The sequence below is a fragment of the Podarcis pityusensis genome, assembly GCF_964106645.2.
Source record: "Podarcis pityusensis genome assembly, chromosome: 6".
Lineage (NCBI taxonomy): Eukaryota > Metazoa > Chordata > Lepidosauria > Squamata > Lacertidae > Podarcis > Podarcis pityusensis.
The window spans coordinates 39,672,834-39,698,332 of NC_138030.1; the positions used below are offsets into that span (position 1 = coordinate 39,672,834).

General features: G+C 42.4%; 1 protein-coding gene across 3 annotated transcripts in view; it reads right to left on the bottom strand.

Annotated features, from left to right (window-relative positions):
• The window catches only part of IKBKE (inhibitor of nuclear factor kappa B kinase subunit epsilon), a 34,835-nt gene that overhangs the window by 2,537 nt on the left and 6,799 nt on the right, over positions 1–25,499 (bottom strand). For all 3 annotated transcript variants that reach the window (XM_081009037.1, XM_081009035.1, XM_081009036.1), the window contains exons 4-18: positions 23,830–23,959; positions 23,031–23,212; positions 22,001–22,161; positions 21,708–21,818; positions 19,885–20,064; positions 18,549–18,745; positions 18,081–18,145; positions 16,480–16,571; positions 13,929–14,030; positions 10,235–10,310; positions 9,595–9,704; positions 6,124–6,200; positions 5,096–5,135; positions 4,436–4,537; positions 195–291 (exon numbers count right to left, since the gene is read on the bottom strand). In XM_081009037.1, coding sequence (XP_080865163.1) covers positions 195–291; positions 4,436–4,537; positions 5,096–5,135; positions 6,124–6,200; positions 9,595–9,704; positions 10,235–10,310; positions 13,929–14,030; positions 16,480–16,571; positions 18,081–18,145; positions 18,549–18,745; positions 19,885–20,064; positions 21,708–21,818; positions 22,001–22,161; positions 23,031–23,212; positions 23,830–23,959 — 1,722 coding nt within the window. The remainder of the gene's footprint in view (positions 1–194; positions 292–4,435; positions 4,538–5,095; positions 5,136–6,123; positions 6,201–9,594; positions 9,705–10,234; positions 10,311–13,928; positions 14,031–16,479; positions 16,572–18,080; positions 18,146–18,548; positions 18,746–19,884; positions 20,065–21,707; positions 21,819–22,000; positions 22,162–23,030; positions 23,213–23,829; positions 23,960–25,499) is intronic.

Below are 25,499 nucleotides of genomic sequence, written 5' to 3' on the forward strand. Positions count from 1 at the left end.
CCTTCCTCCCCCTGCATTGCTCCCAAATCTGAACCAGAGGCTCAGAGCAGATTGAGCGCACACACACACACACACACACACACACACGGGACAACCCATGGATTAAAGCTATAATAAACTGGACATAAATTTAATTTCAAGTTGCTGGTTTTTGAAATGGTTTGAACAGCAGAAGAAAAAAATCACCACTGTACTTTATCAAGGCAATCCTGGCACCCCGACATCTCTGCACTACAGGAGGCTAAAGATCTGTTCAGCTTCTTCAAGCTCTTCTTCAGGTCAAACACCTTCCTGAAGGGATAAGACAACAAGTGTAGTCAAATAGCTGCTAATTTCTTTTCTTCTAAGGAGGCACTTTGAGCTTAGGTTTCTCTAAAATGGAACGAAGTGCTCAGCCACAAGGATTCATCAGGTCCACAAAGTTCCCCATGGATTCGAATAGCAAAGTCATACAGCATTAATGATGTTCCCAAAAAAATGATACAGTTTTTCCCTCTGAGAAGCTACTTAGGACCCCCACCCTGCCAGGCATCTCATCAAAGCTTCTTCTTTGACAATCACTCCGAGCCGAGTAAGATTGTCTTTCATGAACAGGGTCTTAACAGTGAGTGACTGTGGAGGCCAATTCTGGATCTACACATCCTTCCACAGTGGGGACATCAAAGCAGCCACAACTGATTGGTCATTTTTCACAGCAACAAAGGTGAAATAAATAGGCAAGTGGATTTTATTTTAGAAAGTTACAAACCGCTTTTGGGCGGAAGCCCCTCAAAGCAGAATGCATTAAAAATTAAAACATAATAAAAATAGTAAAATACACAAAGTGAAGGAAACATAGAATTAATTCTATTTCATTCTGCTCTGTGCCTTGGTGGGATTGAGAAAGGAGCTAATAGGGAACTTGTTAAACCAAGAGCAAAAAAGGCAAGTAGAAACAAAGAAACACATATACACAAAAATAACAAGCCCTGAAGATCACAGCACTGCTGGATATCAAGGAACAGTAAATGAAATGATGCAATATGATGTGCACATATTAGTTAACAATATTTATACTGTTCTGCAAGATCATATATCTGCCAAAGCTATACCACGGGTATAAACTGTTAAAATACTAGAAACCAAAACCTATAAAGATATCAGGGAGATGTGTTATCACTGTGAAAACTGTAAACTGTAATTTGGTTATTAACTCAATGAAGTGGATAGATTTAAAGTTAAAAACAGAGCATGAGCTAGGTTCCACTGATTTCAACAAGAAAGGCATGTACAAGCTTCACTCCTTCCCTTTGAAATCAACCTATGTCTACACAGGAGTAAATCATTTAACTCAATGGGGCTTAATCTGAAGTAATTGGATATAGGATGGAAGCCTTAAAGCAGATCATATTCATACTTATCAGGCTTCTTAAAAAAAACAAACCACCTTAAATCTGCAGCAGGATGCAAATCTTTCACTTATGGTATGTACTAGGATGCAACAAAGCTATCTAGTCATTGTATCTACTCATCATCATAATGCAATTATATTTTGCTTCCGCATGATTCAGAGGTGGAACTGATTCTTGAATCTCCTTCCAATGTCATTGCTGCTTAATTTGATTCTGAACCCCTCAGTTTTGACAACCTGTGTGACAGCTTTTGTCACAGCAAGGAAAGACTAATCATGACTAAAGATAGATTCTTTTTCACAACAAAAATCCACACACATTTAATTCCTTTAAATTAAAAAAAAAGTACTTACAATGTGTTTCAAGGCTTTGCATTTCATTTTCTTAAAAAAAAATTATGTTCTAGTTATCTGGAGCAGCTGAAAAGTGCAATGCTGCCTTGTACCATGAAAACGTGTCCAAAAAATCTCCCTGGAGCTCTGGAAGTAAGTTACTTCCACAGTTCCAGGGGCATTTTGGTCTCATTTTCACTGTGCAGAAGCAGCAATATACTCTGGAGTCACTGCAAGCAGCTACTACCTGTTAAAAACAAGTAGCCAGCCCTTAGACCACCTTGTAGAATTTGATGGAGTCCAGAATCTGACAGACTACAAGTCCAACCCACAACTTATTCTGGTAGATGTGGATCAGATGAGTACACTTCAGAAGTCAGTCCCAGTGAAGTCCTCAAGCAACCCTAATTATGATGAGTATCATCAGAAACCTTCAGGCCCTTTGAAACCTGATTGAAAAAGCTGCTGTGTTTCAAAAGCATTTTGCAATTAAACCCCCCCCCCACCCCAGTTGGGGTTGCAGTTACTTCCTTAAGTGACTGCACTTTTCTCCAATGTAATAAGTCAATGCATGACTCTCCATCACCACTGGGCAATTTGCTCTTTGCATTATTCCCCAAACACCCTTTAACATAAAATCATTCTTTCTAAGTGCTGCTCTTTGTCTTAATAATGGCTTCATTCCAATATGAGAAACTTGCTTGATACTGAAAACAAAGAAGTTCATCAATATTCCAACCCAAAGGCTTGGGAAGATTTGCAGTGTGTAGTCCAGTGAAATGAGTACTAACGTCAGCTCGACAGCATGTCTTTGTTTATAATGTCAACTATCCTGATGTGCATTATATCATGAAGGGAAAAATAAACTCTTATGCCAGTTAATTCCAAGATTTCAGAAAGGCACTAGACGCTAATGAGAAAAATGAACACAACTCATTCTGACAACCAATCACAAAGCTAGATACAGAGCTTGAAAAGAAGCAATGTCCCTTTCATAGAAAGGCAATGGGCTGCATCCAACAAAGTCATCCCACTAGCATAAGGACTTTCTCTCCTGCACGATAAGCTTTTTTTCTCCTTTCCCAGCACACCTCCATAACCTCCAATCTGTTTTGGGGATTTCCCCCAGCCCTTTATTCCACAGGGAAAGGAGAGGGAGAGGAAATCCTGTTGCAAAAGTGGAAGCCATTGTGGCAACAAGACAACGTCACTGGATGCAACTGTATTATTGCCAATGAGCATGATTTCACCTGTTTTGTCTCCATGCCATCACTTTGATTCAAAGGTCTTCATTTTGTCTGGAAATGTTTGCTGGCATGGTATAGCAAATTAGGAAAACATGCATTTTGCAGATCCCATAAACACTCTATTCAAACAGAGAACCTCACAAATAGATGAGGTTGACTGAGATACAGATGTGTTAGCAGATGTGAAATTTGTGGGGGTATTGAGTGAGGGGATGTGTCTTGAATGAGTACAATCCTACTTTTGAATTCTGATGTTTTCTAGAACATATTATTAAATTTCATTGCTTTATGTACTATTTTTAATTCTGGTATGTGTGTCTTTTTGTAAAACACTTGTGATCCTTTCGAAAAGGTGGTATATAAATATTTGAAATATAATAAATAAATAAATTTATTGTTGGGGGAGTACTCAAGAGAGATGCTGGAGAGGGGGCTATGAATTTAAGCCTTTGCCCAGCTTTCTGTTGTTGCCCTCCTTATGAGGCTTGGCAGCAAGCCCAGTTGGAAAATCTCCTCCCTGGCAAAAATGTGTTTTGAAGCAGCACAGGACATAACTGTCAATAAGGGGCAGGACTTCTATCCACAGAGGTGATGTAGAATGCAGCTTTCAGCTCCTCTCTTGAACTTCCCTCCTCTTTTCACCTTCCAAATGAAGCGCGTTTTGTCTCTTCTAGGAGGTCTATGTTTATCATGCATGAATTGACCTTATGTGTGTACAATTCAATGATGGTAACATAGCAAACTAGGCTTCCATATGGAATGAGAGCCTGGAATGGGGAAAATTGTGGTATTGCTTTAAGAGTGTTGCACTAGGACTTGGGAGACAAGGAATCAAATCCCACCTTAGTCATGAAGCTCACCTTGGGCCAGCCCCCATTTTACAGTCTAACCTAGCTCCCTAGGGTTGTTGCAAAGATAAAATGAGGAGGGAGAGAACCCCGTATGCCACCCTGAGCACCTTCTAGCAAAGGTAGGATATAGGTGTGTGATGGGATGATGAGCTGCTTGTGCGTAAAATCGTATCCCCTCAGAGTTTGTTCAAGTCCACAAACCTCTGTCTGTGACGGAGCCCCTCAGACATGGCTCCTCTAGTCACTAGCAGATTCCGACAGTGGTTGCTTTCGGAATCGCTTCCAACATAAAAGCTCCTTAACGGAAACACGTCTTCTGGACTCTCTGCGTGACAGTTTCCGGCGAGGAGTGGGTGTCCCTACAGGAGGTCCTGAAACCTCCCCACTGTTTTCGCTGGAAGTGTCTCTGAGCCATCCCTCCAGCTCACTTTCCCTCCGCTCACCTCCTCTCCCCCTACTGGTTCCCTCTTCAGCTGCTGAGTCTCTCCCAACCTGTGTGAGCCCCTTCACCTCCCTTCCTTCCGATGGCAGTTCCCTGACAAGGTGCAATAAAATAAATGAGCATTGTTGCTTTAGTGGCAGCCAGTGAGAGTATGTGCTAGGAACACTGTTACCTCATTATAATTCCATGTGCCAAAAGAGCAGCTTTGTATTGCTGCAAACAGTTGTCCTGGAAAACTGAAAGAACCTTTTTTGCTAAATGTCCTAAATTCACCCTGAAAATGAAACAAAATAAAATGTACATTATTTCATCAATTTTTCTCATAATTTAAGCATTTGAAAAACAACAACCCACAAGCAAACACCCACCCATACCCACACTAATGCAACAAGATCATTAGCCACAAAGAAACTCGCTAATTCAGTTCATTTCCAGTTAAAAGGGTCAGGTAATAAGTGATGTGAAAAACAGCAGTCTGAGACTTTAGAGCAACACTAGGCTAGATGGATGAATACTTTAACTTGGTATAAGGCATATTGCTGTGTTCCTGTGAGCAGGGAAAGCCAGTTCCCTGTCTCGGCTGATGGAACGGGAGAAGCTAGTCTTCCCCTTACATACTACTACAAGGAAGGGCAAGGCTATTATGAGGTGGTTGTTATTCAAGTGCCTCAATGAAACTTTATTGATTGATATAGCATGACTCATTTCTGAATCAGACAATCTGAGCACGAGCAGCTCAGGAAAGTTTAATGGCCAACCACAGACCAACAGAATACAAACCAGAAGTGTTCGATACTCAGGTGGTCTGTTATACACAAACTCTTACACTTACTTATCCAGCTTGTGGATCTGCTGTTCATTGTAGCCCAGGCCTAGAAGGAAAATGCAACTTATTAGTAGATTTTCCAGGGAATGACTTCAGGACTTTGCAGTTTCACAGATTAATACTTTATTCACATAAAGTACTGTATTTTTCCGTGTATAAGACTAGTTTTTTTTAACAAAAAAAGGTTTAAAATTGGGGTACGTCTTATACATGGGTAGTGCTGAGGGGTGTTTTCTTAATTTGGAGTCCCCCAAAACAGGGGGTGTCTTATACATGGGGGCATCTTATACACGTAAAAATACGGTATATTGCGAGATAGCCCAATAGGAAACAGGGAGGTGTCACATTTCCAGTGAAAACCAATGAGCGGTGAGTGGGGGAGAAACTGCCAGAGGGGTAGCTATACATGTTGCTTTGATGCAGCAAAGCAAAAGGCCCTCCACATCTGTTCTAGGTGCTTCCAGCACATCATTACCTCTGCCTCTGCCTGCAATCTAGAAGCCGTTCCTTCATTTTTCTCAGTTTTTGAGGACCCCAGGGATGAAACACACACACACACACACACACACACACACACACTAAAACAAGGCTTACAACTTTCCCTTTTGTTGTGACAGAAGAAACTTTGTTGGCACTTGAAGTTAATAAACATTTGTTCTGACACCGTCTACACAGGCACTTAGCAGATATGAGCACCTGCACGCAAGGCAGCCACAAGCCCCATACTTTTCAGACTGGGGTGAGCAGCCTTGAGATTAGCCACAGCTTTCAGAATTGTTATCTTATTGGTACAGGTGCTGCTGAATGGATGGCTCAAATCCCCAAGTACAGTAGTGCCCACCTGGCATTTTTGTTTGTTTCAAGATACTGCTGCTAAGATGCCTGCTTGGGGCTATTTGAGTATTTCAAGGAATCTGCCTAATCAGACACTTTAAAGACATACCTGCCCTGGTAGTGGCTAACAGACCTCTGATTTATGAAATCTGTGCAAGCTGATGATTATATAAGAGAGACTATCAACATTAGCAACTCACCCCTGCATTTCCGGGTCTTCTTGAACTGGGTGTAGATAAGCTGCATCTTGTCAAGGCAAGCCTCCATCTGCTGGATGCTGAAGAACCAGTTTGGGAAGCCAGATGTAAGATAGAAAGAAATGAACTAATCAGTTCAATGCCATCATGGGCCAAGGGCTGTGTCTGCTGTAACAAAACTCCCAGTGGACTTGGTCCAGAAAGGAATGAGTGGGAGGCAAGACAGCTACTGCACTAACTCTCGTTGTTAGCTCTGTTCCAAGCACAGTCTTACATCACAAGAAGCAATATTAGTATGAGCAGCCTTCACCAGAAATCTAGAAACTGATGCACAATCATATAATTTTTCTTGCAAGCCCTCAATGATGTCAGTGAACCAACACCTGTCTGTCCCTAGAAGACACAAACAGGAGAAACAGCTGTGGATGCTGAGAAAGATGCATTGGCCTTTCTGGTGCCACTCCTAACAGTAAAATCTTGAATTGTACCATTACAAAGTCAATTGAGATATAAAATGTTTGTTTATTTACTACCAGCTAGGATAGCCAAGACCTGAGCTACATACTCTGAATAATTTCCATGTCAGAAAAATGTGTTCTTGCCTAGTCTCATTCCTGATGTTCTCATTTTCAATATGTTGGGCTGGAGGATAATCCAAATGCAACAGCTCTGCACCACACAACTCTTCTGAACATGTAGAAAACAAAGGCTCAAAGCCTATACACTAAGCCCACTATTCTCTATTAACTCTCTATCTGAAGTATTTATCCCCCCCCCCCCATTTCTTTATTCCTCATTACTACAGCATCTGGTCCATTACATTCTTTTCCATAAGTCTTCACACCATTTTTGCAAGGAAAAGAGGTGAGTTGCTAATCCTATTTTACAGATGGGAAACTGGAGCACAGACAGTTTTAAAGACTTGCTCAGGCACAGAGAGAGCTCAGACAGACAAGAACATTGCAGCTGGTTTTAGCAACTTCCATCCTGGTATACTCAATCTGTCTCAGCGAGGCCAATGTTGATGCCGGTTTTCTTGTACAAATCCCTGAGTGCTGTGCCAGACGCTGGAATGATGCATCTAGTGGAAGCCTTAGCACTAATTGAGAATGTGAACTAACCACTTTCACCAGCCAAATTGCTAAGATAATGTAATGTGAGAAATGTAAATTAAATGAAGAAACATTATTTTCCTACTAAGGCATATGGATGGGAGCTTCTGCTTGCTCAGCATTTTGGCACGAAGTTGGAAGTGAGAAACGAAGCTATAATGAACTGTGTCTTATGCACCAACATGAAATGCATCACCCACATATAAGCCAGTATTGCACACAATTGTTGCATAGGCAAGCATAAGATCAGTACAAGCTGTGCATGGCTGACAAGTACTGAGACAGTCAGCTGAGAGGAATGAACACATCCAAGAATGGACACTAAAACAAGTGATGCTCCTTTCCTTCCTGTGACACTTGTCATGGAGGTTTCCCTGATTACAAGCCTCACCTCTCTCCAGCAGCAGCATAGCAAAGGACTTCAAAATGCTAGCCCAGTTACTCACCAGGCTGCATGCACTTAAAATATCTGCAAGCCACCCTTCATCCAACAGTTTCTAGGGTGGTCAGTAACAAAGAAAACTAAAATAATAATACCATAACATTTACAATATCGTGGCAGCAACTAAAAATATACAAAGTGTGTTCCATTACTGGGGTACCAGCACCAAAGAAGCCTTCTGTTTTAGCAAACTTCAGCTGAGGAAGGCACTTGGAGAAGAGCTTCAGCAGAAGGTCTGAATTCCTGGCCAGGCATCCTCCTCCCCAGCGCAAGATAGTTTTCCACCAAGAGCTTCTCACTTTTTACCTCTATTATATTGCCCTGGTCCCTGACCACACCCTATCCATATGATATCTCTCCAAATGATGCTTCAGCTGATAGGCCATATAATACTTCTCTAGCTGCCAATATGGCTGCATCACAACTTCAAGAACTCATTTTTGGTAGTCTCAATTATGTAGAGAGATTGCATGCTATCCACTAGTCAAGCTCACCTGTTCACAGGTGTAGGAAGGTGTTCATTTCTAAACTTACATGCTGGTGAAGGTTTTCCTGCCAGGTTCAAACTGCTGCCTGAAGCATCCTAGGGCATCATTCCTTCCCTGGGTTGCATATCAGTACTGCCCCTCGCATCTCATCAACATGATTCCACAACTCATTCTCATTGTAGCTGCTTTTTCCGGGAGGCGGGGTATCAGGCACTGCTCCATTCACTGAGAATGTGCTATTTACTGCTGGAGGATTATGCATATTCAGACCGAGGGATGTTTTTGGCCCTGGTCTCAAGACTATTATTACCTGAAGCTTGAACATAGGATCTCTTGAGACATGTTTAAGGTATCAACGAAGACAGAGCATGGCTGAGCTTCTCCAGACAGAAGAGGCAAAATAGATTGCACTTGGAAACCTGCTGTTTGCTTCCCCAGTGGCTGGAGTTTAATCAAGGCTATGTTTACATTGTCACTTATTTTTATGGTGTGCTCATCATAGTCAGTGTCACAAAGCCATTTGCTGGCCAGCATTAATAATATGGCTTTGTAAGGAGGGGTGTTAGAGAGGTGACAGTCCACAAAGAGAACTAGTTCCTTGTGAATGCCAATAACCAAAACCTATTACTGTATAAGCAATACCACCTGAACTGATTAGACTGGCATAGATGAGGTAAGAAAGATTATATAAGGGATACTGTTTTTATCTGCTGCTTATTGGTGGGTTTAGTTCTTTTTAAACATTGATACCGAACTAATAAACATCAGGTTTGTTGTTCTAATGTTCCTTTTTTGTAACTACTTTGAATGCCTTTTTGGTACAAAAGTGACATCTAAATATTTTAAATAAATAAAATGGAGTCTTTCCACTCCACGGGGAGAGTGATATTGTTTTCATTTGCTATTATGTTACATATTTTTGTGTTTTTATATTATAAACCACCCCATGAGCCTCAGACAAGAAATTTGAAATGAACAAACAAACAAGTATTCTTTTGGCTACTTGAAAACACATAGAACAGGTGATCCATCTACAAGAGCCTGGTTAGAAGAGGACCCTTCCTAAGAGGACATCTATTGTGGAGTTATCACAAAGGCAACAATATCCTGTTCCCTAGGAAAATTATATTCCTCCTCTTGCAACCATTGGAATGGGGTTATATCAAAGACATAGGCCCTTATTGGACGAGGCTCAGGAAATCACTTGTAAGAAATCAACCTCTGTACTATATTGATAATGAATGGTTTGATATCACCAAAACCCTCTAGATTTTTAGGATGTGGATATTTAAGCAACCATTACTCTTATACTAAGTCTTGCAATTCAAGCTTATGTATGTCTACTCAGAATTAAGCCGCACTGTGCTCACCTAGACTTACTCCTGTGTAAGTGCCTTGCAGCCTTTAACACTGAAAATACTATTCTACCAACCTTCTGACTTCTTTTATTTGACTCCTTTTCTTTCCCACATCAGACAGAATGCATTGCACAACCGACTGGTGATCAGAGATGCTTTGGAAACATTTAGAAATTTCTTCAACCTGAGCCAGAAAAGACAAAAGGGAAGACCAGAATGTTTCACTACAGAGCATCTATACTTACATATTATAAAACTTACATTTCTTTCTTTCTTTCTTTCTTTCTTTCTTTCTTTCTTTCTTTCTTTCTTTCTTTCTTTCTCTCTCTCTCTCTCTCTCTCTCTCTCTCTCTCTCTCTCACACACACACACACACACACACAAAACCACCATTTCTTGCTCACACACATGCATTAGGCATATATTTTTATGGATACTTGTATAAAGTCATTAGATACAATCCAACTTTATCGTAGTTCTCACAGCAACGCTAAGCATGTATGTACAACATGTATATATGTATAACCATCAATCAAAAAGAAGACCACCCGCTCTATTCCCTTAACCCATTTGTGTTAATCAATCATTACAAAGCTACTTCTTTTCCCAAGTAGCTCTGGCTTAGATCAGACCTTCTGCATACAAGAGAAGTTGCCACACAGAACTCTCAGCCGTCTAAGTTGCTATTAACAGGTGGTCATGGGAATAACTCACAGCTTGAAGTCTTGTTTTCAGTTCCGCCAGGCCTTTAATCTCTGGAATCTCGCCAACCCCAGCAATAGTCTTGTACCTATTATGGTGAATGGGATAAAAAAAAAAAAAGAGGAACAGTTTCTGATCAGTCTTCAGAGGGGCTTACCAATCTCTATAACTGCAAAGTAACCAAAACAGGAAAAAAACATTCAATTTACCCAAGAAATTTCCATAAATACAAAGAAGAACTGTTGCAAAAAGTTTTCAAAATGGCATGGTGGGAGTGGGGAAGAGAAGTGTTGTTCGCCACCCACTGCATCACAGGAAACTCTCATGCAGTAACAGTCCACATACAGCAGCACTTAAAATGCAGTGGTTTTCTTAGCTGGTGTCTGTGTGTGGTGGTGATGTAAAACCACAGTTTCCCAGAAAGCAAAGGGAAAAGGAATTTGGAGCTACGTACAAGCTGCAAGGAAAGGAAAACCAAAGCTTAGGAGTCTGAGATGGAGAGCAGAGAGAGAGAGAGAGAGAAAACAACAACAACACAGGGAAACAAGTGGGACAAAGAGGCAGCTGTATTTGGAAATGAGAAGACCCAGGGAATGAGGTGGGAAAGGAGAGCTGAGACCCATGGAAGAGAGGCCAAGGTGTCAACTGGAGAAGTGAAGGTTGTGCATTTATTGGGCCATTTCCTGGCAGATGATGGCATTGGGTAATTATGGGCTTGCAAACATGTTCAACCTCCTACATCGTTGCTTTTAAAAAATTTAATAAGCAGTCAGTCTCCTTTCCCCCACTTGCACAAAGCTCAAAATTAGAGTGCTGCTCTCTGACTTCATCCCTGTGGCTCCACTATTTTTGCTGTACTCTGTAATACAGAACATAAGAAATCTCAGCCAGACTCGGCCACTACTCTAAGCTCCTATGAAACAGGGGACAAATGTTCAAAAAGTGCAGTTGCCTCTGTTATTGCTGGTAACCCCCCAAGAAGAAGAGGCTACTTATTGTCCCCTTTCACCCAAATTATATCCCCTTTCTCTGGCCTTAATTGTCTGTTAGCACAACCTGGCTGTAAGCAGCAGTGAATCTTGATGCACTTAATAGGCACTAAGAGCTTCCTGCTGTGGAAAAATTTGATCTCCTAGCTCCTCCAGATGGTGATTTTCCACATTCCCGGTTCAGTAGTATATGGCACCAATGGGCAAATGGGAGGCATTCCAGAAAACAACAACCCTAGATATCTTTTTCCCCAGGGCAGCTTCACAGTGAGGATGTGAGAAGGCAACCATTTAGATAGCAAGCAACACTTGATCCCAAACAAATTGTCTCAAGCTGAGTGCAGCTGGCTGCAAGGGAATCAGCACAAGCCCTCTGGATCTGGGGAAGTACTGCTCCAAGTTCCCTGAGGTATCTGGACAAGCCTCTAGGCCATGGGTAGGCAAACAAAGGCCCAGGGGCCGGATCCAGCCCAATTGCCTTCTAAATCCAGCCAGTGGATGGTCCGTGTTTTTACATAAGTAGAATGTGTCCTTTGATTTAAAATGCATCTCTGGGTTATTTGTGGGGCATAGGAATTGGTTCATTTCCCCCCCAAAATATAATCCGGCCCCCCACAAGGTCCGAGGAACAGTGGACCGGCCCCCTGCTGAAAAAGTTTGCTGACCCCTGCTCTAGGCTGCTCTGTGAAGAAATCTTTCCCCAAGGCTGCAAACATAAGAGCTGGTGAGATGGAGAACAGAGCGTTAATAGTGAGAGGATAGTTGACTTGGAACGATTCTGGTCTTCTGCTGCTACCTTCTGCTGCTTTCCATTCAGACAGAGCTCAACTGTGAGGTGACAGAGCTGAAGCATACCTGGAAATAATCATGACTTGAGCTGTCCCTCTAGCCCAGTGTTTCTCAACCTTGGGTCCCCAGATGTTGTTGGACTACAACTCCCATCATCCCTGAGCTCTGGTCTTGCTAGCAAGGGATGATGGGAGTTGTAGTTCAACAACATCTGGGGACCCAAGGTTGAGAAAGGCTGCTCTAGCCCAAGGGCAGCCAAGGTATTCCAGCACCCACCAGACCCAGTCAATGTGGCCAGTGATGGAAGTATTGGAAGGGCACCAACATGGGCGCAGTCAGGATTTATTTTATGGGGGCAGGCTTTATGTTACGGGGAGGCAGAACCAAGTTATCTGTGATGCAATTGGTTTAGGTATTTTTATTTATTTACTTGATTGAGGAGGGGGAGCTGCCCCCCTGGCTAGGCCCATGGGCACCATCTTGATTACCTCTACCCTAGCCAGTGGCTACAGTTTGTGAACTGAAGTAGTGAGGAAAAGTATTTTGCTGAGGAAGCGGACTAAAGGCCAAACCTATTCAGGTGTGCTGTTTCTTCATGCTCTGAAACTCACATGAGGAAGAGTGGGTTGTATGTACTGGCAAGGCCCACCAGCTTTCATGCCACACCTTCCCCTGGTATACACCGCCCGCCCATGAGCTGAAGAGCAAACCTCTGCAGCAGGGAGCCTCCTGTGCTCATGAAGGCTTCTAATTTACAGGAAACTAAAAATTAACACAAAAATAGGATAGAACAGACATATGAATGAACACATGTGAAACACATGTGATACGAAACATGCTGATCCATCCATTCTTTGCTGCCATCTGCTTCTACAAACAGCAGCACACACAGGAGGAAGAGAAACCAGGCATCTGACCTTTCACCCAACCTAGCTGTCAGGCGCTTCTAGGCACTTGAATTTTTGCAGCCCTGTCCATTGTTCATGAGGCAGATGGGGCTTGGGTTTTTTTTTTTAAAGGCAGACTGGGTAACTGATAAGCGATAATGAGACTTGATTGGTTTAGACTAGAGCATCTCGCCCCTCCTGGGTTGACCAGGCAACGTATTTTAAAGCCACTTTGTGCTTCATGGAAAGCTCTTATTTGCCCACCAAGAACTTTGATTTATCTCCCTTTGTGAACACAGGAAAGCCAAATTAGGCAGCAATCCTCAAAGAACATAGCTCTGCTCGCTTTCTGTCCAGATATTGCAAACTGGCCCACCTAACAGTTTGTTCATTTACTGAAGCAAAGCATTTTCCCCTTTAAAAACAAACAAGGACTACTTTGCCAGAATACAAAGACGCTTCCAACCTTCTGTCCTCAAGAGATATGTCTTTGATCACATATATGCATATGTACACACACAAAAATATTGCAGAATGAGAGGGAAGAAGTCTTTCTGCACCTTCCTCTTGGAAATGGAAAGCACACGTACAAAACACACATGTGAAGCAGAAAGCCCACTGCACCCGTGACAAGAGATATATTGTCCATCTAATATTGGGAGAAGGCAGTTGCAATCCCAAAGCATTATTAACCCCATGATAATCGAAGCACTTCTCTGAACTTGGGCCTCAGACCCTGGCATCTTTCTGCAGGACAGAATACTCCTCTTATGCAACGAAGCAGGGCAGTTAAGTAATTTAAGCCTCTGAATTTAATGGTCTTATAGGTCCCCTCTCTATAGATGACAATGTGTTTTTCAATGTGTAATTTCAAAATGTGGTAAGCCTGACCAGCTGAGTCTGGGCCAGCTCATTCAAATTTTGCTGAATAGGGCCCCGCATTGGCTCCCAGGTTCTGTCCTGGGGGTTCCACTGGTGTAATGCATGTTGGGTTTTAAGTTGGCTGCAGTGTCACAGTTACCACTGAAAAGCAACACTTACAGCAGCAGAACCTTCATCTCTTCTCGTTGCAAGGAACTGAGTGTTGCCATCAGACCTTGCTGCTTCTCTAGAATCCGCAGACACTCCAATTTCAGGGTCTCACTGCAAAAAAAAGAAAAAAAAAAAAAAAAAAAAAGGCAACACCAGAATTTCTGGTTATATGGGCCTCAGGTCTCTTGCATAGACTTGCGTTTATGCTGTAAAAACACATCTTCCACAATCTTCCACTTATTCCCTGTTTAAATGGAGACTTGTCTTCTCTTGACAACATAAAAGTGAGCTGTCCACTCCCCACCCACAGCAAAAATGCCTGGATCCCCCACCCCCTGCTTTGCACAGTGAAGGGCAACTTTGGGAGAGATTCTGATCTGGAAAACAGTGCACAAAAGCAAGGATTGAACACTGCCTTTCCCTGCTGCTGCTGCTGCTGCTGCTGCCTGCAAAACAAAAGTTCAATTATTGGTGGGAAATGGGAGAACCAATCACGGATCGCTCTTGCAATATATAGCTTGGCAGTCAGGAGTATGTGGGTCTAAGATACCACTGATTTGTTTGCAGTGCATTTTAGAAGGAAAGGCAAGGTTGATTTGACATCTCTCCCCCCCCCCCCCATAGTTTAGGACAGGGATGTCTCAACCGATGATCTAAGGACCTCCTTAGATTTTGTCTGGCCCTTACAGCCAATTATTGGTTTCCTGTAAAGCTCAGAGGAAGGCTATAGTATGGGAGTACCAAAACATACATGGGTGTAGGAAATGTGAGCTTGGAGAAGAATGCGAGGACAAAGGTACTTGTGCCCTTCCTGAAGCTGGTTCAAAGACAAAGGTGATGCCCTTCCACTCCTGCTGCCGAATACAGAGTTATATTTCTGAGGAATTTCAGCTCAGTTCTAGTCCCATCCCCACTCCAGCCACTGCTGCTCTGGAGTATACACTGCATTGGAAGCAGCCTTGTTTAAGTTAGATAAATATATTATATAATGAGTGATTACAACTCTATGCTTCTTTATATAAACCCTTTCTTGTAATGGAACTTGGGGCCTTTTGTGCACAATGTGAGAAATGACTGTTCTAAGAATGCCTTGGAGTTTATTAGTTAACTGGATTCTCCACAAAATGTATGGAGTAGCCAGGAACAGACATTGTTTCTGGTCTATAAACCAGCTAATGTTTCCTTCAGCTCAGCTGCTCCTTCCCACATTAGCCACATGATTGTCTCCATGTCTCGTTTTGACATTCTATATTCAGAAAATAATTCCTGACATGTTGGAAAGTGTGACAATTCAAGCCACTGTATCCATTCATTCTGCACACACTCACCCCCAATATTGAAGAGTTATATAGCTATAAGGTTTAAAGTCAACAGGCATGTCTGCCCTGCCATAATCACCACCCTACTTTCCATACCATCTGCCCGTTTATTTCTGTAACATGAAGCAAATTCATGGTGTTCCACTGACTAGGCTGGAAACTGCTTATTTTGGAAAAAAGCAAACTTGCACAGAGCAATGAAAATGTTATCACATAACATTCATTATGCTGGAAACACTGAATCTATAAAACCCCTACTCAAAGTTTTCATCTGGATCTATGCATATTGTTTTAATAAAGCACCAAGTGCTTCATTGTTGCCTTTTAAGTTTATAAAGTGGGTAAAAAGAAGCTCAAGTTACAAGAAAGGAAATTCCGACTAAACATCAGGAAGAACTGTCCGATGACGGGAGATATTTGACAATGGAATGAACTCCCTCAGAAGACGTGAATCTCCTTCCTCAGAGGCTTTTAAGCAGAGGTTGTATGGCCATCTGTCATGTATGATCTAGTTGAAATAACTGCATTGCAGGGGGTTGGACTAGATGACCCTCAGGGTCCCTTCCATCTTTACAATTCTATGCTTCTGTGAATGAGGAGCACCGATAAAAACCTGGGCGCTACATTGCTCACTGCTTTGTAGAAGGATAACGGGGACCTTAACACAAATGTTCAAAGTCACCAAGTAGGGAAGGATCAGGATTGCACTTCCCACCTTGCAGCCCATCTCTAGACCACTTGTGAATTGAAGCTAACATCTACACAGTTTGTAGTACCCAATGCTCAATGTGCATTCGTCTGTGCATGTGCAAGCCCGCAGGTCCAATACACGTAGAAAGCTCTCTGTGTCTAGGCAGGAACAGCTGCCCCCAGGGACAAGGGCAAGAGGACAGGCCAGCACAGTCCTCATCACCTTCATGTGGCAAGTCTGAATGCTGAGCAAAAGAGACTTGAGTGGAAAAAGAAACAGGAAAAAACAACAAGGGGGCAGACAGTGAAAACATGTCATTTGCCAGAGAACAATGGCCCAAATTAGGCAAGCAGTTGTGAACATTTGCTCACTCGCTATAAGAGGCAATAGTGGTGTATGGCCTATGGGCAGCCATGTGCATGATGTAAGCTGTTTGGGAAAGCTGGAGGAAATGAATGATCTGAACTGAAGCTGAAGGCACCTTAATCAGCTGTCAAAAAAGACCCTGCTGTATCGCTTGCAATGCACCAGCAGGAGATATTTTACATACCTCACCCAATATAGGCCTCTGAGCATGAACTCTTGACACTGCAGAAAGGACTGAGATATCCTCAACGTCTGGTGAGTTGCAGTCAGGACACCCTAAAGGATAAAGCAATGGTGTATATGATTGCCCTGTATACTGCAGTGCTGCCACCTTGCTGAGTTCCCAGATATACACGGAGACATGATCACAGAAATGATGAAGAATTAATCACCCTTCACACAAAGATCCCAGGATGCGTTACAACATTAAAACACAATATTAAAAAACCGTTTAAAACAACGTTCTATCACAAAATTAAGGTGGGCCCCAAAAATACCCTAGAAAGTTACCACTTAGAGGGAGATGGTGTAGACGACAAGAAACCAGGAGTTAATGTGTGGCTGGGGATGGAGGGAGAATGCCGAATAGGAAAGAGGCTGGCCATTATAGGAAATTCCCTCCCTCTCCCTGCCTAAAGCCAAGAGTGGAGCAGAGCACAGCAGAAGCAAGGATGAGGGAAGGGGGATTTTGAGCTGGAAATATTTATCCTTTAAGGCAAAGGAGGCTAACCTGTGGCTCTTTGGATATGGTTGGACTCCAGTTTCCATCATCATAGGAGGGGGATCTGGATTATGCTATTTGAGTTTTAATATCCATTAACCCTTTTGCTACATAATCAATGGGTGTCACATTTCCACAAACTTGCATTCCACAGCATTTTAATATTAATGTAAATATATGTTTTTGTTTAAAGAAGCTGCCAAAGCAAAAACATCAACAACCACGAAAACAAAACCATTTTCAGTGCAACAGCTCATCTGAGATATTTTGCTCCATTTTCATAACAGCCAAGAAATGAAGTGAGATCAAGGCTTAAGAGTCACTGTCTGAAGCAGAGATATTTTTATAGTGCAAATCAGCTGTGGGGAGGAAGCATTCTGATGCACATGTTCCGAAGACAGTAAGGTTGGAGGGGGCATAAAGAAGTCTAGTTTAGATGGTTCCAAAAAGTCTGCGTATCAGTGGCTATCACTCAATGGAAGCTCCAAGTACAGATATATATCTGCTAAATGACACAGGTGAAGGTTGCAGCCTTGCTTGCCATCTAACTATCACAGTTGCAAACAATTTTATGAGCGACACTTTGGGCTTGATCCAGCAGGTCGTTTATCCTTTTAAGCTGCAGTCAGCCCCCGGAATCAAAACGGATGCAGCTGGATAAGTAGCTGGAATGGTTTGGGCAATGTTTCTCTCTCTCCTCCTTCCCACCACTTGAATCACCTGGGGCTTAGGCTAGTGTGGTTCATCTCTCTCTGACCACAGATTTAGATGATAGAAAAAGAGGGGTGTGTTGAATAATCTACTCCAGGCTTCCTCAACCTCGGCCCTCCAGATGTTTTGAGACTAAAATTCCCATCATCCCTGACCACTGGTCCTGCTAGCTAGGGATCATGGGAGTTGTAGCCTGCTCTACTCCTTTTCCTAGCCATTCCTGGCTATCGGAGCACGTGAACCCGGGTGGCAGCCATAAGCCTTCAATTCTTGTATTGTCTGGGTAAGAAACAGACAGGGAACAGCCCTTCCAAATTGCCCCTAGTCTTCCTAAGCTTGTAAGCAAGGTATACCTTTGCTGTGCTGCAATCTGCAACGACATCAACTTTTGGGGGGAATTTTGGGAATTCCAAAGCAGCTGAAACACAAAAACAAAATAAAAAAATCAAAGCACAAGCTTTCCCCACATTCCATATCAAGGAAAAGACATTGCTGCAACAGAAACCATAGTGAATGTTGGACAAAATGTGCACCCATTAGGAAAGAAATGCTGTCGCTCTGCAGCTGTGGAACTACACTGACACCTAGTGCCCAAAATGTGCAAACCACAAATATGGATATGTATGGGTGATTATGAACGCCAGTCTACAACAGAGCAGGAAACTTCCTGGGTTCTATCTCTGTTCCATATAAACAGGACTATGGTGCCAATTTTGTATGGAGTAAATGAGTATGGACCTAGTTATGAATGCAGAGTCATAGCAAGCAACTACTCAAGGCAGGCAAAGAGATTACGTGCATGCAAAACTACACAAACTCACGATCTCTGTATCTCAGCATCACTGGATCCCGAAGTTCTGTGCTCAGCATGATAAGAGGGCAGGTTTCAGTGGTTTTGGGGAAACGATGTGCTTGCAGGTTAGGCTCCAGTTCATAGGAGTAACCCTCAAAGAAATACTCCTGGTGATGGGGAGGTATATTTGTTTGCCTGAAGACATCTTCTAAAAATATGGGGACTCTGAAGAATACGAAGCAGAGGGACAAAGGATCATTGTTTTCATTTACAATGAAGCAGCACCCCTTCTTTATCCAAGACAGGCAGTAGTACCCTCTCTAGAATTCCTTCCCCAGGAAAGCTTGCCAAGCCAGCTTTGTTCTCGCATTCAATAAATTATTCAAAATATCCTGATTCTAGTAGGCGAATGGATGCTTTTCAAAACTGGGTTAAAAAGACCTGATGTAGGGAATGAAATGACACCCTATCCCCTGTCAAATATTGTCAAATAGGGACCACAGAGACTTACTTAAGGTCACACTAGTCTCCCAAGTCACCGTGATTATTTTAACAGAAATGCAGGATAAAATGTTCAAAACAAAGATAAAAAGAATAGTTACAGAGCAACTCTTCCTCCCATAACACTAACATTTCAAGAGAAAGTGCCTGCTGTTCTCTTCTGAACACCAGGCAAAGCAAAAACCCTTGATGGTAGTGGATGGTGATGATGATGATAATAGTCATCATCATCATAATCAATAATATGATATTTTATTAGACCCACTTAAATTGATGCAGGACCATTCAGGCTTTCTGCCTTAACCTATTTCATATATTCTACCGTAGATTACTATTCTGCTAGATGACTACTCTCCCTAAGGCTTCCATCATAACATTAATCACCCAGGTGAACATGACTGTGACCCACCTACTGCTTCCTAGAAGTGAAGTCAGCAAAGTTTTTGTGCCATGCAGAATTAATAGGTTCTCAATAGTCATTCATAAAAAAACAGGCAGCTGAATATTCTTATCTTGTCAGAAACTAAGAGGAAACAGCAATTTAAGAGTCACCCTATTTCTTTATACAGCAATTCCAAAACACCCAGTGCCTGTGAGATAATAGCAAGGCACATCAGCTATTTATTTAACCAAATACTTTATCTCCGATATTCAAAAACCCAGAACTCAACTTTCTACCTCTAGAATGCAGAGCGCTGCCACAACAGCAATCCTCAGTTCTGGATATTGTTATTTATATGCAACTTAAGCTTTCTCAACTATTTTGTAGCTAATTTGCCAACCTGTAGTAAAACTCTGGCCTGAGCATTAGATTAGGGCACTTGGATTCTACTCCCTTCTCTGCCCAAGGCAACAATCCTTACGTGTTGTAGGAGTGGATGTAGATCTTGTGCATGGTAGCTTGCGACAAAGAAAAGACGTGGATTATCTTTCTATGCAAGATGTCATTGGTTTCAGCAAAAAACTGATCAAAGCCCCAGCACTCCTCTTGATTAGCCTCTAGGATGCTTGCCAGGATGGGGACAAGCTGCCTCTTCAGCCCACTGTAAGGAGTAGAGAAGTAAACCCAGACGTTACTGCTAACCCCAGTTTTCCAAGCAGTGAGAAGTTCTTCCAGTGTGAATCAGTTTCCTTTGGAATAAGGGCACAGGACCCTTCTGGCATTTAGTAATATTTGTGTTTATTTACAAAGATTCAGGTTGAGCATAGGTAGAGATATTTACAGCATTAATACCACAATAGATATTTTCCCTCATCAGATTTCTACGAAGGGCCTCTTGCACCTTAAATATGCTTCCAGAGCTCCAGTTGGTTTTCTGAGCTGCAGCCTGCCTCTTGCCTGAGTCACACTCTTTCTTCTTCCTGAAACCACTCAAGAAGCTTTCTTTGCTCCCTCATTCAAACCAGCCTGATGAGCAAAAATAAGCCCTCTTCCCTAAAAGAGGGTCTTCATCTTCTAGAAAAGCAGTGAGAGCAGAGGGATGCTGTAAGCCAGAGCAGCTGGCGAGTTGGCCAGAGCAGCCAGTCTTGCAGAGACAATCTATTTCTACCCACCGCACCCCCGGAATGTCTGTCTGTCAAAGTGCTGGCATGAAAAGAGGGTGTTGTTATTAAGTCTGCCTGATCAGATTGCTCTTAACTAATGTGGCCAGATCCTGCAAAAACAGAAGGCCCAACTTCTGTTTTAATAGTATCCCTGCCTGATGGGATATGTTTCCAATGAAAAAAACAAACCCAAACAAAAACCCATTCATATTCAATTACTGAAAAGATGTCATGCTTCACAGGAATGCAGTCCTCAAGAGCAAAAAAGAAGAAAGAAAGTTCCATGCTCTCGACCTACGTACTACCCACAGTCGTACATAGTGGACACAACTGAGTAGGGGGGGTGCTGGTTTAAGTGGAATCCACGTGATCCTTGCAACTGTATGGGATCTGCAGTTGTTTAAATGTTACTGGTAAGGAATAGATGCCAACCAAGGGCATGTAGCAACTAACCACGCCTATGCCTGCCTCTGGTATGGAGTAAGGGAATAGACAGAAATATTTATTCATCTCTCATAGGCATCCAAACTTGACGTCACCCAATGAAATTGGCAATGGATTCAGGACAGACAAAGGGAAGCAACTTTTTCCATACAGTGCATAATTATGCAACTAAGAACTAGTGCCCGGGCGTACGTTTTTCATGCTCGCTCCCCACCCCATTTTCTTTTGCGTTGTGTCTTTTAAATTGTAAGCCTTTTGGCAAGGACTGTCTTTTCACTGATATATGTAAGCTACCTGGGAGCTTTTTACAGCCGAAAATACAAACTTGTGGAACCCCCGCCTTGAGATGTGGTGATAAGCACTGATTTAGATGTGTTTAAATGAGGATGAGGCAATTTGATGGAGGTTCTTAAAGCCTGCCAGAGTTCCACGATCTCTCAGATGCAAATTGTGTATGTGGGTGGGTATCTATGTGCCTTTCACACACAATTAGATAACAAAAACAAACAAACATGACCTGCATTGTGTAAAAGAGCCTTGATAATAAAAAATATGAGCTGTGCATGTTTACTCAAAAGCAAGTCCCACTACATCCAACAGGACCTACTCCCGGGTAAGGATTAAGGTAAGAAAGAGATTGTGCTGCAGAATTTCTAACACTCTTAATCATTAGCTTATCCAATCCCTTTCTACTTACACAGAAAGCCGGCATGTGATTGGAAGCTCATAGGTCCACATGATGGCTCCACTCTCTTGCTCTTGGGTTCCTGCTATAGCTCCAGTAGGTTTCTCAGTTGTTATTTTGTACCTGTTGAATGAAGCACCCCATCTTTAGGAGTTAGCAAGAATGGTAAGATTATCACCCTTACACAGATATATATAACATTAATTTGGATGTGTTGTGTTCCCTCCTCTCTCCCCACCCCCCACTTTTTAGTGTGTGAAGAAGAGATAAAGCAGGCAAATCAAGAAAACATACAAAATACATACATGATTTCCTTGTTCCTGCGTGGTCCCCCAAATGGGATAAATGGGAGGCTGCCTGTGGCTGCATGGTAAAATGTCACCCCAATACTCCAAAGATCTACGGTCACCCCATAAGCCTTCTGTTGGGGCTTCTTCAGCACTGCTCGCTTATACATGTCTGGGTGCTTTAAGTGATAAGGTAAAAGAAAAGAAAAGAAAAAGGAAAGATGTCTTTAGTATTAAGGCCATTCAAGCGTTTAAAAGCCACAAATGAAATAGGGAATAAAATAAGCAATGCGTGCTAAAATTAAATCTGCAACATTCAGTTGATCAGTTAGATTAAAACAGATAAATGACTGAACTAAAAAAACCCTACCTCCCATTAAATCAAGCAGCAGTTTTTTTAGAAAATATATTTTTAAATAAGATCACGTCTAAAAACAGGAGATGGAAAGCACCATCTTTAAAAAATGTACTGTATTATCCTTTCTCTCCCAAACAAGAGGAATGCCTATAAAATGTGAATAACCTAAAGTGAAGATTATGTGCTTCTTGCTTCAGAAATATCAATTTTATCCAGATATAGATTTATGCAAATTTAATCAATAGCTTGATTAACCTGGAGGCAGAACACAACCATCATGACTATCAGCCACTGAAAGCTTTATTCTCCATGAATTTGTCTGATCCCATTTTAAAGCCCCCACCACATCCTAGGGCAGCAAATTCTTTAGTTTATTAATCAGCCTATACTTTCTTTCATCTGTTCTGAATTACCCATTCTTCAGCTTCATTGGATGACTCTGCAGGTTACCCAAACGTAACCACCCTAATAGCACAAAGCACAGTAACTCTCATTAAATGTTCCTTTCTTCTGGAAACAGAAGATTGCAATGTCTACTCTGAAATGACCCTATTTTTCTATTTTAAAAAATGATCCAGCTCTCCGTGTTCCAGCTGCAAAAAAGATCCCCTCCCCCCGAATTATCTGTCAGTAGGAATCTTCAGCCTTCTTTTACTAATAAAAAAATCTCCAGCATTCCACTTTACTCACAAGATATTCTTCTGTCCCATAAACTGATTCAAACTTTTCGTCATCGTCTAATTCTCGGGCAGCCCCAAAATCAGTCAGTTTGTAGATATTTTGGTTATCGTCTCCAACCAGCCTCATGATGTTTCCGGGTTTGATATCTCTGTGGACAACCCCATTCTGACGGAGATGGTTCATGCCAGCCACTAAAAAAGGAAGAAAGATGTGATCATTCTTCTATAAAAAGGCACTAACAGGAATCAGAATTTTCTGGTCTCTCTGGGCTTTCTCCCATGACAAAAGTAACATGAAGATACACAATGGTCTGGTTCACACGTAATGCTAAACCACGGTTTATTAAACCATGGTTTAGATCTCTGGTTATAAGTTGCTCATTAACCAATACATGGGGGGGGGGCATTGGAACTGGATTGGGACTGTTTGTGGTGGAGAGGGATTTACGTATTTGTCCCTATCAGGGTCCTGATTGGAACTAATCCTTCCAGACCATGGCAGATTTCACTTGTGAATAGTTTATGTAGGCACATGTGTGAGGTAGGGGCAACTGCAATCAGGGCCATGTCAGGGGCAAAGGCTTAAAACCCCCACCCTCCCATACTGTGATCCTGATCCAGCTTGGCTGCCCACATGCTTGCTACTTATGTTTAAAAAAGTAAACACACCATCGCTAAGGCGATGAATAATGTCACATCTAGTTTGGCACTGTATTGGAACACAGGAAGCATTATGTTTGAAGGCTGTGCAAAGTCATTTGTAGGATGTAAGGTTCATCTTGGCCCACAGAGCAGTCGCACTTACTTACCTACACAGTGCAACACTATGAGGAACTCTGATTCTGACAAGCCAAAGGCATTTTCTGGGTCTTCTAAGAGGCTCAGCAGGCTCCCACCTGAACAGTACTCCATCACCAACACCTTCTGTTTGCAGCTTTCCTGTGTTTGAATTTGAGGGCAAAAATGAAATCCCACCTTATGGGGGCTGAGCTGTATGCCTGATAGCATGCACTCCATTACAGAATGTGCTAGTGCTCCAATCATCTCATGCTGCAACAGCAGAAGCTAGCATAAATCCCCTGCAAGACTAAGGGCGCTAATACATGTCATAGAGAATACACAATACAACTGATGAGTCTGGTTATTTGAAGGGAAAGATAAAGACCAAGTGGGGAGGGGGCTTCTTAAGCCTTTCTCTTTATGCTGTTTCTTTCCCCTGCTGAAAATCCACAAAGCTGCTTTTAACCTCATTGGTAAAATACGGGGGCTTTAATCCGTTCTCCTAAAAGGTAAAAGCATTTGCGAGCAAAGGGGTGTGCATGCGTTTTGTTTTAGCTATACACCACATGAAGTTCCAGAAAAGAGCTAACTGAAGAGAGCGAAGTAATGGGAGCAAGTAAGCAACTCTCAGACACAGCCCAGTCCCTGCCCATTTGATGTACTTCATCTATGTGTGTATCTTGAGTCTCTTTCCAAATGATAGGATGGAAGTAGTGTGCGGAAGGAAGTGAAGAGGAGACCATATAAGCACGTGATCTGAAGTCAGTAAGGGTAAATTATCCCTGTGTATATATCTGGGTTTGACCCCCAAGGTCATGTTGGATCAGCATCTCAAAGCACATTCCCACCGTAGGATGAAAATGAGTCCTCTTAGCAATGTTCTCAAGTTAATTACTACTGTTTGGGGGAAATCTGCATATTATTTAACATGAGAGCAGTCCTGCCAGATCAGACCAAAGGCCCATCTAGTCCAACATTTCTGTCCTCATTTGGCCAACTGGATGCCCACGGAAAGCCCACTAGCAGGATCTGTGTGCAACTGTGCTCACCCCATTCGTGACTCACTGTAGTTCACGCAACCGTCACACATGCTGATAACAGGGGTTTAGCATGCAGCAATGTCTGTTTTTTTCCCTTCAGTTAATTACAGGTGCAGGGGATCTGGTTTTGATCAGGACTACAGCTCATGGGAATTCAGGGAAGATTTATTCCTTCCCTTCTTAGACGTGATTAGTACAAAAATCCCCCCCGCCCATTCTATGGGGGCGTGTAAAGTTCCCATTAGTTTCTAACCCTGGTAGCTGTGCCAGAGAGGGTGGGATTTTTTCATCCTGATCATGGCTGGGGAGGGAAAGGATAAACTCCTCACATACGGTGATCTGTTAAAAATTGGGATGGGCTGCATCTGGAATGTAACTTCCACACAACAAGTCACTAGCCCTTAAATGCACACTGAGAACAGATTCGTCACAACGCAGACACTTGGCCGCTTCACTGCCCCGGGACTGGTAAGATTTTCCAGTCTACTAATTGCTCATTGCGTATAGACTGGATGGGTGACAAAAGCATTTAGCACTCAAAACGACACCTTTGCTTTTCATTCCTAAAAGTGACATATGCTGAGACTGGTTCTCAGGAGAGACTGCAAAAGATAGAATGGCACAGTAAACTTGGAAACCAGGGGCAGCACAATCCAATA